General features: G+C 43.6%; 1 protein-coding gene across 2 annotated transcripts in view; it reads left to right on the forward strand.

Annotated features, from left to right (window-relative positions):
* The window catches only part of SFXN5 (sideroflexin 5), a 110,490-nt gene that overhangs the window by 16,134 nt on the left and 79,142 nt on the right, over positions 1-15,214 (forward strand). The window contains exon 3 of one of the 2 annotated variants that reach the window (XM_026121807.2): positions 10,052-10,129. The exons of the other annotated variant lie outside the window; for it this stretch is intronic. Within the exon in view, the coding sequence (XP_025977592.1) occupies positions 10,052-10,129 (78 nt within the window). The remainder of the gene's footprint in view (positions 1-10,051; positions 10,130-15,214) is intronic. 2 annotated transcript variants of the gene reach the window in all.

The raw sequence follows: 15,214 nt of genomic DNA on the forward strand, positions 1-15,214 counted from the left end.
TTGATAGCTGCTTTCGTCTCATGCTCCAAGGGTACAGAGTCTGGCACAAGCTGTGCTCGCGGTGCCAGGATGCCCTGGGGATCGACTCAGGTCCCGGGGATGCAGGCAGCTGCTCCAGGAGGTCCTGATCTGCTCCCCTGGAGGAGAAGGAATCGGGTGCATGGCTCTGACACCCGCGAAGGGGAACACGGCAGGACAAACTTTTGCAAGCCAGCGTCGACTGTGTTGTTTTGTGTGTTTGTGAATCCTGAGTTGAGAGAGACTTGGCTGAACTCACATAAGACATTCAAACAGCTACTGGGGCTCTTTGAATCTGTCAGACTTTGTGTCTCCCTGGAGCCTAGTGCCACTGTGTTCCCGCATCTAAATATTTCCTTTTTGTCAGTTTTTAGTCTTCTCTGGTTTTGTGGATTGACAGAAAAAGCATGTGATTCTGCTCACCTTTCTCCAGGCCATTGTTTTTGTATTCTTTATTATGCCTTGACTTTTTTTCTTTTTTCTTTTTTTTTTTTTTTAACTCTTTTTTGGAGGAAAATTTGGCTGGGTGGAGATAATGCATCCAGTTTTGTTTAGCTAAAATCTATTTTCCTTTGGGAATGTTTCTGTATTCTGATAATATTCTTTACTTTTCTCAAAAATCCCTTTAAGTCTGTAGCATGTGTGTGAGAATACACAGAGAGAGAGAGAGAGAGAGAGAGAGAGTGTGTATGTGTGTGTGTGTGTGTGTGTGTGTGTATGTATGTTGTGAATGTATATATTTTTAGCTAGGTAACCTGCTGTGTACCATATAATGCCAAGCTATTGATATTTGCAGTGGTATTAATGCAGAAGAAAATAATGAATTCTCAAACTTATTTCTTGTGTATCGCAAAGGTGCAGGGAGATGATGGAACTTGATTGAGTTAGTGGTTTGGTTTGGTTTTTCTTTTTTTGCTATTACAAAATAGGCTTAAGAAAATACACTGTATTCCCATTTGGGATGGCGTAGTTGCTTTTACACTGTAGTTGTGGTAGCATGATGAAAAAGTTGTGTTGTTCGAGCAGTATGACTCAATCTGATTTCACTTTGTACCCAAAGCCAGTTGTTCAGTTTACCCATCCCGTTATCTGCAGCCACATGCAGGTCTGCTTCCAGAACAAAAGCAGTTGTTTTAGGACCCCAAAACGCTTGGTTTTTCTCCTCCACTGTGCATTTCTTACTTTTTGAGGGTTGAATCTCTTCTGCTGTTGCATCTAGGCCCCTTTGAGGGCAATTATCTCACTTGTTATGCTCCATTGAATATGGAGGGTGTCTAGACACTTAGGTAAGCTCTCTGAAAGCTGGATACCTGCTCCAAACGTGAATGAATTGAATCCCTTCTTTGGCTCAGTTGCATCCTTTTCCATCTCCCTGTTGCCCCTTTTTCAAATTGTTAGAAGCTTTTGAAGGTGTTGGAAAGGTTGGGGTTACAGAGTAGTCAATTAGTATGACTTAAATTTTCCACGAAGCTTTTGACAAGATTCTCCTAAGAAGGTGAGACACAGGGAAAAAGAGCAAAATCTGAGTGGTCCGTTTTCATCCTGGGGACAGATACGAAGAACCGAGTGCCTCAAGCAGTTCTGGGCCCAAAAGAGAACCTCAACAAAGGAGAGATTTGGTTTCCTTCTATCTGAACATAAATTTGAAATCCATGATCTTCAGGAATGGCTTGGTGTCTCTCCACAGAAGGAGACACGCTTGTCCATTTTCTGTGGGTGTTTGAATTATATTATGGTGATGCTTTGATAGACCTTCTGAGGCACATCGTGGAGTCTGCATTGGCTCTTCTTCCTGAGATAAGTCTCTTGGCAAAACAGATATTAATACCTGGTGTCTTGGGAAGCGCTTGTCAGAACATAAAATCTGCTTTGCTGATTGACCTACTTGCTGGGCTCTGTGTGTGTCTGATTTTGTGCTTTAAAATACTTTGTGCGTATGTATGTGTAACCAAAAGCTGTTTGGTTTCATCTGATAATTTAAGTGGCAAATTAAAATCTATAAAGGGTTTGAAGGCGAAAAGATGAACAAGCAGCCGGTTACGGAGAGCTCCTTCTCGCTGACAGATGGCTGCAGCTTTCAGGCCCAGGTTCTCAGGGAACAAATAGATTGCTGTTTGTCTTGGAGGAGCTCACCAGCACATGAAAAAAGTAAATAAATGTGTCTCTAATGAGAATGCAGGTTAATCCCATGTAAAATGCTGGGAAATGTAATAATGTATTTTTTTTTCACTTCCTTTTTTTAATTGCCGTGCATTGCATCATTGCATCTTACTGGTGGCTGATGATTCCTCTGCACGAGGGAACCAAGCACAGTGATAGCGAGTATAATTTGAATTTTACCTGGTCGACTGTATGGCATTTTTTGTTTCAGTCTCAGTGACGATCATCTCTTATGAATTTATTTTTTTTAATGAAGCAAATTCTTAACACAGTTAAAAACTGCCTTGTATTTTAGAGGTTCTTAAGCTTGAATCCTCATGGGATGCGTGGTGAGCATTAGGTTAGGTGTCACTGTGCTGAGCAGTCTGTGAACTCCTGAAAAGAAGATATGCATTTGTGCCAAGTGTGTTGCCGTGGTGGAGTTGAAGGCCAGTTGCCCCAGTTTATGTTAAGAGCATTCAAGTGGGAAGATTATCTGTATCAAACTTACCTACCAATTTCACTTGCTTTCTATGTGCTTTCTTGGAACAAAGCACCAAGCTTATGTCAGTATTGCATGTCGCCTTTAAAGAGAGGGTTTTTGGGTGTGCTAATTCGTGTCGTTACTAGCTTTCTAATGAAATAATATTTGGCTACAGCAAATTTGCAAACTTTTCCAGTAAGCAGAAAATGTGTCACTTCTCAGGTCAAGCCCAACAAGCCTTGTCGCCGAGCCCATGAGAAACCCCTTAGTGGGCGTAATGTCTATTTTCTGAAATGTGTGAGGCCAAAATGATTGGAGTAATACTTTTAATTGCTCTGTGATTAAGGTTCATTGAGAGAAGCAGTAGGGACCAGCAGATATTTTTATAAGGCTTACTCCATCTGACATGAGCCTGGACAGACTGTTAACACACTGTGGGAAGCTCTTCATGGAGGAAGCTGTAGATCTAACTAATTCAAAGCAAAAGTCAAACAAAAACTAAGAATTAAGCTGTGCTCAGAGGGGCTGTGTGTGTTATCTGCTTGTACTTTATCTCATTGTTTAAAGCATAAATCTACAGAGTGCTGAGCATCTTGCATTCCCATATTTGGGTTTAAAATGGAAGCAGGATTAGATGTATGTTATTTATATGAACGATACCTTCTTACTCAGCAGATTGACTGTCTGTGTTTATTCAGTGTCACATCTGCTGGCTCTACTTGAACAAAAAGTTTCTGGCTCCTGTTGTCTGTCACTGTAGATCCAATACAATAGGGCCAGCTGGAGTCAAGTCTGCCGTATGTATCATCCCATCGACTAGTGAGAAAAAATTGGGAACTGTTGAATCACTGGAGGCAGAGCACAGCTGGATTTCCGTATCCCGCATGGAGTTTGTGATGCCGATGGGCAGAAGCATCTTGCTTTGGTTTGTGCGCTGAGTAAGTCGGTCCTGGCCTGAGCCTTAGCCCGGGGAAACTCGCAGGAGGCCGGCACTAATGCAGCCTCCAGCCCCGGTGAAGCCCCGTACAAGCGGCGTGAGATGCATGCTATTCCAGCAGGCCCTGTCCCATCAGTGGATTTTGTTGTAAAAACCCAGGACTCGAGACTCGACTCTTCTCGTTGATTCTGTAGTGGTAGCAATGTCGTGCTACTGGCACAGTGACGGCTATTCTGGTCTGTATATGCATGTATGGTTTTCTGGAGGCAGCTCTAAGCTGTGTGTAGGCATCAGCTGAGATCCAGGACAAGAGGTGGCACAGATCTCTGACGGAAACAGTGTGCCGTTGAGCACAGAGAATGAGGTAGAAAATCGGCAGAAGAGCTCACCTGCTGGAAGGAGATGTTTGACGCGTGTACATTTGTACAGTCATCTATGGGGCCCGATGCCGTTGTCCTCGGTCCCACCACAGTGCCAAAACGACGGCCACGAGGGACCCTGGGTGCTGGCACTGGGTTCCTGGAGGTGGCCATCTGCTCGGTCTGGTGTGTGCTGCTCTGTCCTGCTGGCACATTAGATCTTGTTCATTGTTTTCCTTTCCTTGCAGGGCAAAACTAGGCTCTTGATAGTATCATCCTCCAGTGACTCCCATGTTGCGGTGTGCCATCATGTGTACTGGTGTGAGCAAGGGGTGTTTCTACAGGGACAGAAGCGCAGAAGCTTCCTGCCAGAGCAGGTCTGCAAGCGGGCTTCAGGCAAAGAGCAGCTAAGTCCACGCCTGTTGCTCTGGGCCAGGGCAGAGCAGGTTAGATTAGTTCTTTGCACTAAAACTTGTGGGCTAAATCTGAGCTAGTCTACCCCAGCTGAGCTAGGTGCTGTTTCTGGGGTCTGCAGCCAGCTGGTGTGGCTTGTGTCCATGCAGCTGAGCTCTCCTCCTCCCCAGAAGATGTGTGCTGGCAGCTGTCCTGGCCCATGTTAACTCCCAAACCGTCACCGGGAATCATCTGGGAGAGGGATAGTTGGTTCGAATGAAAACCATGCCAAGACCATGCTGACAGCTGACCCGTGTTGATGTCTGCAGGCTCGTGCTCAGGCCCTGCCTGGTCTAATAGCACAGCTGTAGCCATAAAGTGGAGTCACGCAGTTTAACAGGAGCCCACTGCACCGTTCCCATGGCCTTAGGGAACTGAGGTGTCGTCCGAAAGACTCCTTAAATCGCGCTCAGCGTGAGGCAAAGGTTGAGCCGTTGTTCGGAGACTTTTTGTTGTCGTCGTCGTCTCGGTAGCGTTTCCCAGGTGGGTGCTCCTCCGGCTGGGCTGGTGGAGCACGAAACGTTGAGTTTGTGTGCTTCTGCCTTGCTGAGCTCAGTAGATCCCTGGCACTGCTTCTGGTTTTAGGTTTGTAAGAACATTCTCAGGGTACAGATGGTCTGTCTAGCACCCTATTGTGAGAACTGAGACCCCATAATCCACCACTAGAAGTGCTGTGGCTTTTATGAGAAAAGGGGTATGAAAGAAATGTCGCATACTAGTAAAAACTGTAGTTGCATAGTTTTTTTTTTTTTCCTTTTAATCAGTGCTGTAAAAACTCAAGTGACATTTCTCCCTACAAATATCTGTATTAAGAAAAAAATCAAGCAACAATAAATATTGAAATGGCAGCGCAACCTCGTAGACAGGGTGCTTGTAGACCTCTTATCCCTGTTAAAATGGAGATGCAGCGTAATCTTAGCTGTGAACACGCTACCAACTACCATAATAATGCTGTGCTGTGCTAAAATGCAGGCAGTGGAGTTGATTGGCATTCTGAGCTGCTGCGTGCTGTAAAGTTATTTCCTGTCTTTTTGGAGGTTCAAGTGGTTAAGAGCTTGGTTGGCTTTCTGGAAGGGTACAAGGCAACCGCGTATTTTCACTAATAAAATATTGAGGCTGTGAATAGTTCGCTAAAACTATCTGGACACCTCCAAGCCCTTTGGAAGATGTCATCTTAATGTGATCCTTACATTTAACGTTCCTGTTTGCTTTCTGCACCACTTCTTGCAAACTGTAGGAACTATCAGCAATTTTGTATTAGGACTTTTTTTCTTTGAGAAAGTTCCCTCTCTCTCCCCACCGAGCTGAAAGGAAATTCATGCAATTTTAAAAGCAAAATTGGGCCTTTTTGTTTTCTGTTTGTTACCATACTAAACAAGATGGGATCTGGCCAGGGTTGTTATAGTAACTACTAAGATTTCCTCAAGAGAAGGAGAAAAAAATAGAACACAGACCCATTCATCTATTACTTCCAGTTTTTCATTCAGAGTTACATGCTGTTCTGTGTAGATAATTTGCAAGACACACAGTGTAGGTAATCTCAGTGACAAAAAACATACCAATAATGAGCACAAATGGCTCTCCAGAATGTTGTGCTGGCACTACTGGTTTATTTTTTTAGCTTTGGAGGCAAGAGCGGTTGTCTTCCCTGGATCTGCAGTTATTATTCAGCTGGCTCTGGCTCTTCACCTCTGGATTTTGGCTTGCCATGTCAGACTATCTGAAATGTTACACAATTGTGTTTTATTGATATGCAGGGTAAGTGGTAGCTTTTTCCTACCTGAACTAATGTGATGGTTTTTAAGCAAGTAACCATGAGGCTCATAAGGCAAGAAGCTATCAAGAAGAACTAAAAGAGAATAAAGTCCTGTTACGATCTTGTATGATTACTTCTCTTCACACACTGGAAGTGCCTCACTCGAAAAAGCGTAAAAATCATATTTGTTTTTCAGGGCTGTAGTGGTTCATAGTCCTGTGATCATGCAGTACTCTGACTAGGTCTTTCTCCTAGTCCAAGTTCTTTCACAGTTCACTAATAAACAGGATTGTAAAGAGCAAAACTGTCCCTGCAATAAGGAGGCCCAGCGTGTTAAACAGGAGAGTAGGTTAGATACTCCTCTGTGTTTCTGCATCTTCTACATGGTATGTGGGTTCCTCCTATCTGCTAGGACTATTTGCCTTTTCTGTTGGAGAGGCGAGATGCAAGAAAGGAAGAGGAACCAGAGCACTTGGCGAAGGAGAGCACTTCCAGCTACGGAGCTCCGAGTGTCCAGCAGAAAGTCAGGCCTCTCCCCAAGTGGTTTCATCCCATTGCGTTGTGCTGTTTCTCAAGCTCTGCATTTCTTCCCATGCAAGGTCTCGATCCTCTTTCCAGGAACAGTGCATCCTGGTACTGCATTGCTGGTAATCATCACTGTAATTCGCAACTCTTTCTTTTTGTCCAACGTCAGTAATGAACAGGAAATTGGCTCAAAATTCGTCTCTGAGGAATGCTTCTAGGAGTGAAACTAGTTTTTAGTTCCTTGTCAGTCATCTTCTGCCACTTCTGAAAGAGGAAAATCTGTTCGTAGGACACAGCCCTGCCACAGTTGCTAGCCTGCGTTCATCCTGCTAGGAAAATGTGTAACTTCATCTGTAACTTTGGCTTAAACAATAAGCACTCATTTCTTAAGGCTGTGGGGTGCTGGAGAGATGTGGAAGAGTATGGCAAGTGACTAGTCTTACTCACTTTAGTATCCAGATCAAGCTTATTTAGGCTTCTAAAGAAGTTTCTTCCAAGAAAGGACCTAAACTGTTTGCCCAGTTCTTGCTTTTCCCTATGCATCTGCTTATGGGCACTGTTGGAGAAAGTCTGAGCTAGATGGATGTTTTTTCTGAGCCAGTAATGAAAGGTTTTTTTGTTTTAAATAATTCTGATTCTTGCAATGCATGGTGTTTCCACAGCCTGCTTCTAGGTGAAATCGGTGCTTGCCTAACCTGTCAAGAAGTGGGGAGATTCCTGTACACACCTTGTTACTCATCTTCAATACTCTGTGAAATCTGTAATAGCTGAGACATAGAGCTTTCTAATTTTCCTAATTCCCCAATGAAATAGGAATAGAAGAGAGCAAAAGAAAGTTCTTGCACCTATCACTAGGAAATAGTCCAGATTTGTGTTAACTATCTTTCTTTTGATATCTTACATGTTCTTAACATAAGCTGGCCCTGTTCAGGAAGGGGAATGAACACCATACCTAGAGTGATGCCAAGCTCCAGGAGCGGATCTAAGTCCAGCTGACAGAGAAATCCAGCCCACTTCTGGGAAGTCTAGAGCAAGGGCGAGAAGGACGATCAGCGGTCCCCTTCTGCAGGGGCTTGGCAGGCATGCTTCATGGGACAGGCTCAGTGGGAAGGGGAGCCTGAAATGGCTGGGTTAACACTGGAGTAGGGCAGAAAACATTTAGAAGCACATACTGTTTTCAAAAGCCTTGTTTGCTTATGGGTATGTAGTAGTAGTCTTTGCTTTGAGAACAGGTTCATGGTCTTCTCGTTTAGCCCTCAAAGGGTCAAAGTGTGGCTGCGTCACCTGAATCAGATTTGTGAGATAATCTTGCCTTAGTACAGGCATCTGCATCCTAGGCCTCTCCACGATTTCGGCACAAGGGAGGTGATAATTCGTCACTTGATACGTGTGTGTAGTGACACGCTGCAGTGAGCTTCGGACCGGTAGCACTGACCTCTGCTTTAGCGCTCGGAAAGCACAAGCCCGAGCTCTGAGCCTGCGTTTCCCCGAGAATACGTGGTTGTTTCCAGAGTTCATTCCTACCTCCGATATCAAGGCTTATTTGGCATCTTCATACAGACTCTCCACTTCTGTTGAGTAGCTGCTCATCAGTGCACAGGAATGAAATATGAAATACCAGGGCAGAAAATACACGACGCTGGGGACGTTAGCGTAGCCCATGTAAAAACGGTCATGAGTCCAATCACACCACGCTTGCTCTTCTGAGTGAAGGAATTAACGCTTCTCCAAATGCCTCGTGCTGCGTGTTGTAAAGGCAGTAGTCATTCATTAGCTGCCGCTCTCAGGTTGGCGTAACTGCTGGCACTTCCAAGAAAACAAAGTCCCCTTTGATGTTTGCATGAAAGGGAGAAAAGGAGCCTCCCTGCGACTGATCCGGCGCGCAAGCGGACCTAATGAGCTGCAAGGATACTCGCCTTATTTACGAGGCGGTGTGAGACTAGCGCTGGTAATGATCATGAGGGGCCCTGACACTATTACGGTAAAACCACAGGTCTTTAGATGAGTCATAATCACACTGCATGTTGTTTTAGACAAAATATTCTGTATTTGTAAAATGTCCTCGGGCGGTAATATTATAAAAACTGCCCCCACGACGGCTAGTGCAGAAATGTCAAATGAACTCCACGTTATTCATCTGGATGATAGATAACCCGCAGCAATCTTTTTAAAATGTTAATCTGAATAGCTTGTTTGCCTTTGAATATTTGGGAACTATTACTCAGTTATCTGCTGCTTTCTGCAGGCTTGGATAAGCAGATTTAACCCCACCAAAGCCACCATTTATGACCTGACTTGTTCTTCTGTAGGTGAAATTACTTCAGCAATAATAAATAAGATTAAAAAAACCCTTTGACTGCTTCAACTGCAAAAGACTCTCCTTTTATGTGAATAACTGTTCTGTGAGTAAATTGATGATTCTGACAGGCTGGTAGCATGGCTTAGTGCCCTTGTGATCACTTAAACACATTAAATGTATTTATTTTCTGTTTTTTCACAATGTGAAAATGATCTTTATTTGCACATGCATTTATTTTAATTGCTCGGGTTTTCACATGCATGCTTGTTGATATCCCAATTCTAATTTTAACTGCACCAATGACTTGATACCAAATCTTTGATATTTTTAAAGAGAACATGACCAACAGCAGGGGGAAAAAAAATCAAAACCTCTAACAACTCAATGGATGTGTACCAGGCACTATAGCAAAGCAGCACAAGTTAGCAGTTCTGCACAGTGTTACTTGGAGTTTCATCTGAAGTATGTGGGAAATGTCATGGCATATAAGATAAATTAACCCAACTTGGTCGCCAATACATAGCTGCAAAGTGGGGCTATTATGCTGTCTTGTGTCCCCTTAAATGCTAGATTTGGTAGAGCTGCCCTTCTTTATACTGCGGTGCTGGAAATCGGGCTCAAATTTGCTGCATTGTAACTTTTTCATGGGCACCGAATTCTCGGTGGTGAGGGCTTATACCTTGCTATATAAGCCTGTATGTGCAGGCTGATACCTTCCTTCTCCCTCCAGCAACCTGAATGTGTTTGCCGGTGCATTTTAGAGGTGCCTCTTACATTGGGAGGAGGTGTGGGAGCAAAGCCAACTCTTCAGTCCTTCTCAGAAGTTTCCCTGTCAGCGTCGCTGGGAGGTGTCCATCGGGGAGTTTGATACGTGGAGCGAATCAATTCCTTAGAAATCTGTTGTACATTAGGCATAAATGTATCCTTTTTGCCTTAAACTATTTCCTGTTCTGTATTATATGTATAGAAGGACCCATCGCAAGGTCTACGTGAAAGAAGATGTGATTACATAACTTAAAGGCATTGCCTTAGACAAATCAATTCAGTGCAGAACAGATGTTGCTGACTGTTTTATTTGCAGAGTCGTCTGAAAGAAGCCGTGCAGTTGCTGGAGGATTATAAGCATGGGACTTTACCCCCAGGAGTCACCAACAAAGAGGTAAAAGAAAAAGCCTTGCTAACTTTCTCCTCCTTCATGCAGTCCAAAGGGGAGTCTGTGTCTACTGTCAAATGCAGCACTGCTTTACTTTTTTGGTGTTGGTGCTGTTAGCATCTGGTACTGGATGTGTTCAGTTGTATTGCTGACTGTTACAGTGGAGGTGCCGGTCCTTCACAGCTCAGCTGCCAGTATGCTATAGAGAACTTCGGCTGTTTTGAAATCTCCGTGTTGCGAATGCTGCTGAACAAAAGTGGTAGTGAGGAGCTTGCAATAAAAAATGTACAAGATTTTTATTTAGAATAAATAGAAAACTTGGGGTTTTCTGTTTGCACAAATACTGATTATCTCTGATCAAAGCTATTGCTTCCCTTTCCCTTGCAAAGTGTGTTTATTACTAAGAATGCAAAAGAAAAATTAGCTTCCTTTGCTTCGGTGAAGGAAAGCTTGCTGTTGGATTTTGTAGGTTTTTATACCAGCAACCGTGGTTTGTGAGCCCTTTCTCCTACTGTGTTCCTGTTGCAGGCTACAAAAAATACCATTTCTCCACTGAAATAAATGGAGGACTGTTGTTTGGGCTACAGCTAACCTGGTGGATGTCCTCATAGTGTAGAATATATTTTCAAAAATGGTACTTTTTATGAGGTAGCATTGCTACAGTTGGGATACTTAAGCATGGAGTAGATTTGCTAAAGGAGGATGTAAAAATAAATAAATAAAAAATAAAAATAGAAAATCCTATTGATGGGAATTTCTTAGCACAGTTTGCCAAGAAGAAGGTAGTTATGGGTAGAACTTGAGCCTGCTTTGAGACGGAGGGATGGACTAGGTGATCTCTCCCAGCTATATAAACACCTAAAACTTGTGAAATCCGAGGCAAGTATTGCAGAGGGGCTAGGCTGCATTTTGAGCCTTTTACATCCAGATCACTAGCATTAGACAGAAATAGCCGTGACTCTTCTTTAGGTGTTCTCTCAGTCTTTTTTCCATATTTGTTGCTGTGTGGACACCTGACCGTAACACCAATACAAGGGCTCTTCTGCGGTGTGTGTCTGTACAGCATCTAGCATAAGAGACTTCAGTCCTAAGTCATATCATGATATAAAATATGGATAAAAGGCATAAACAGATTTTGTTGCAAGGCTGGAAATGCAGAACTCTGTTCTCCTGAGTTAGTGCTTTAGTCCTTAGTGCTATCTTAACCTTCAGATTGTCCTGTCTCCCAGCTCTCCATCACGGTGTTTAGGAAGCCACTTTAGGAAGTGGCTGAGGTGGGTACTGTTTTGGGAAAGAGGCGTTGCTTCAACAAGAACTTAGTGGAAATTATCCCTTCCCTGTGTGATTTGCCTTACGAGGCATCGCTCTCATGGTCATTTGATGTCACTACGTTCTGTCAACCATAATTTTATGGTAAGAAAAAGAAACCAGAGCTTGGGAAAAGAGGAAAGCAAAGAATGATGCAGCAGCAGATGACTCGGTTCCCATCTGCCTTAAGGCAGATGAAATACAAGTCATTCACTGTGGCAAGCCATGCAGGCTTTTGACCTATATCTTTGGGTTTGCATAGTGATAAAGTTAGGTTATACCCAGAGTTCATTCAGAATTGCATTGAGAGAGAGAAAAAAAAGTGTCATATGTTACTTGTTTCCCTCAGCCATGACAATATAAGCATGAGGCTAACTTTATTATGCAAACTGGAGGAGTTCAAGTGTAAAATAAAGGTATGGAGTGGAGCAGGAAGGAGAAAATGAGGCCAAAAATGTCTTTCCTAGAAAAAAATGTCAGCACATCAGTGTAAAAATAACAAAAATACTGAACAGTTTATCTTGATCAGTGAAAATTATGTTGGGGGTCTTAAGTGGGCTCTGCTGACAGATGGCTTGTTCCTACATTTGGCTGTAGGATAAGTAGCTTTCCCAAGGAGCTGGATACCACTTTCTTCAGTGATCACATTCAAGAAGGAGCCATGAAGCGTGCGGTGGGAATTGCAGCATGTCCTTGTTATTGTGCCTAAGTATCCTTTGCTGCGTTAATTAAACCAAGTGGCAGGGAAGGGTGAACTAGCCTTAGGTGGATCCCAACAGCAGACTGAGACATGAATGTTCTGTATAAAAAACCAAACCTCTGCAGAAAGGGTGGCAATGGAAAGGACTTGAAAGCAGATGATAGATCAGTGTGCTCAGGCTGCAGTGTGATGGGAGTGACAGACTGCATTTAAGAAGCAGCCGAAACTGGCTTGTTAACCTGGGGAAATGATTCGTGAAGCCAGCAGGCATCAGTCCTCCTTCGCTCCTTGAGTTGGTTGGTTGTAAGGAATGATCTAACTCCTTAATGATTGAACAGGAGAGGCAGGGACTGTATACCGGGCCGTAGGTAAAGAAGGTTGCTGCTATGGATGAAAACCATCAAAAAGGCCGAGGCTTTCTAAGGAGAAAGTGATTCTTCCCTTTTGTCGCCATGGTTTGCCCAACGCTCTTGTAAAGAGGCTGGAAACTTAATGACTGCAAAAGAGGCTGTTGTTAATGCTGTTTTTTTTGGAAGTGAAAACTGAGTTACAGTGAAGTGAAACGGTTTTCCACTTAGGTATGCCAATGCCCCTGGTAAAACTGAGAAGAGGATCCGAGGTCTCCTAGGTTGCAGCCCAGTGTCCTAATCTCAGAAGTACCCCTTCTTTTGGGAGGGCCAAGGATGGGATCTCCTTCTCCTAGGAAGGAACTGTCGACTTTGCTTGCGGAGAGACTGCTTTGATCTGGTCTCCTCCAACAGATCACATGCATTTCAGTTCCAAAAACTTAGGACGAGGATTTTAACGCCTAGATCCCCAAATTAGCACTAGTGTAGGCCACATCATCTCTTAAGCTTTAAAAGGTTACCAGAAGGCTTGAGATGAGCAGACCAGATGCCTTTGATTCTGAAGAGGATGGAAAATATAATTTTACTTCTAGTTTCTTAAAAGAACTGGGCAAAGTATGTGTGGGAGATTGAGGTAGCAGTGTTGGGCAATAGAAGTGCCAAATAGGTATTGATACTTGCGTGGTCCCTCTGGGTGTAGGTGAAAGGGAGCTTCCACCTAGCTTAAGCAAGGAGCTTCCCAGCATGTCTATGGACCAGGCAGCCCTTTGGTTATGACAGTGAAAGATGACCTTGAAAGATGTCTGAAAGTCTGAAATCCCTTATGTCTGAATACTCCTGCCCTCCCAAGCATGCCCTTGAGCGGACTTGAGTAAACTACCTGGCTGTGTTTGCTTGCAATGAAAGGTGGTGAAAATCTTCAACATACTATTGTAGATTATAGGTTATGAGAGAATTGTTATAGTCAAATGGGTGAGATATCTCTGTCCTTTAAAGCAGAGCCACCAATTTAGAAATAAACTCAGCCTGTAGGAGGTCTTTACTTGGCAGTTCTGAGCTATGGAAAAGAAAACCACAATTAACCATTGCACACGTAGATATTCCTGGGAATGCTCTTTTCTTTGCATGAAAGGTAATCTTTGTAGTCTTTCAGTGGCATATGGTATTCTCTTGTCATGGAGCTAACTTGATATCATTTTTCTCTTGGTTACTGCTGTGCTGCAGTCACAAAAAAGCACTGGTTTTTTTTCTTTTCTTCAACTTCCTTTGTTTTGTTTGTCTTCTTCTTTTTCTCTTACTCAGGTTAAACGTTGCCCAAAAATTGTTATGGAAAGCACTGTTCCTTTTCCAAATAACTGTAACTAGTTTTCACTTTTGCTGGTGATAGCCCTTTCTACCAAACAACTAATGGCCTAGATGGTCTATAATAAAATGAGGTTTCACTGAATGTTAAGGTCATGGTGGCATGATGCATTTGATATTTCTCGTGTTGCTCAGTCATAACAAAATAATCTCCTTCCTTCCTCTGAGGCAGAGAAGAAGATCTAACTATAAATCTGATGCAAATAGGGCTGTAAACATTGTCTCTGCTTGGAGGACTTGTGGCCAGCAGAAGCTCTGAACGTACGTGGTGGGACTTGTGCTCTGAGCATCAGTTGTTGTCTAACTCGGGGGCAGAAGAGAAGCTCGAGGGGAGCATGGGGGGACATCTAGGTAGCTGCAAGCTCACCGGTACTGAATTACACACAAGCATGCCAGATGCACATAGCTGTGAGTGTCTCATTAATTACGGGGGCATTTGCAGAACGTACGATGTGCTGGGTGATTGCTTTGGGGGAAGGGAAGCATCTCCCTTGCATTGATTTCACCCCAAATTTTCCATCAGTGAACCAAAGAAGTCTGGAGAACATGCTGTTTTGCTTCCTCAAGCTTAGTTGCCGTTTTTATGGTTTTTGCATGCACCACTCTCTGTAGGATGGACTTCTGCTACAAAGCAGTAAGTTGAGGAGATATTTTGCATCATTTTAGGTGAGTGTGTGGTCGTTCTAGTGCTGGTTGGGAAAAGGCACCCAACGCAGCTCAGATGAGGTGCTTGCTTTAGGGAGAGGGGCTCACGTGCCTGTGTTGATGGTGGAATAAGTGACTGAGCCGTCCAATGTTTTACATAGCAGGTAACCAAGTATGTCACATACTCCCCGACGTGCTGAGCAAGTTGCCACGTGCTGGCAGAAAAGCAGCAATCAGGAGGTAATTTGATTTTGACTTATTTTAACCCTATTTCACCACAGGCAGAGTTAATCACCTCGTGTTCACTTTGAGCAAAAAGTGTGTAGCTCATGGTAGTTACTGCAGCTCGTCTAACACCGTGGCTTGTTTGCATCTGAGGTGTGTGTAGCTGATGCATTGCTATAGTTGTACATATCGAAAGGGCTGGGTAGGGATGGTGCTGAAGAGGGGAGCACGTAGTTGTATCTTTGCTTAGGAGCTGATCCAGAGGATTTTGTTGCTAGTGCCTCTCAGTTTCTCCCTTTATAGTGAGCCCTGTAGACATGCGCAGGGCATGGCACGCAGGTAGAAGAGGCTGAAGGCAGATGGTACAAAATGCTCAACTGGGCTGGTGGGCTTCATAATTGGGCGTCATATCATTGCAATGATAATCACCTTAGAAGCCTTAAAGATAAGGGTTTGGGCAGAGTTTTAATTTATTAGCATTTTGAACAACCCAATAAATCCCCC

This window comes from Dromaius novaehollandiae, chromosome 4 (genome assembly GCF_036370855.1).
Source record: "Dromaius novaehollandiae isolate bDroNov1 chromosome 4, bDroNov1.hap1, whole genome shotgun sequence".
In the NCBI taxonomy this organism is placed as follows: Eukaryota; Metazoa; Chordata; class Aves; order Casuariiformes; family Dromaiidae; genus Dromaius; species Dromaius novaehollandiae.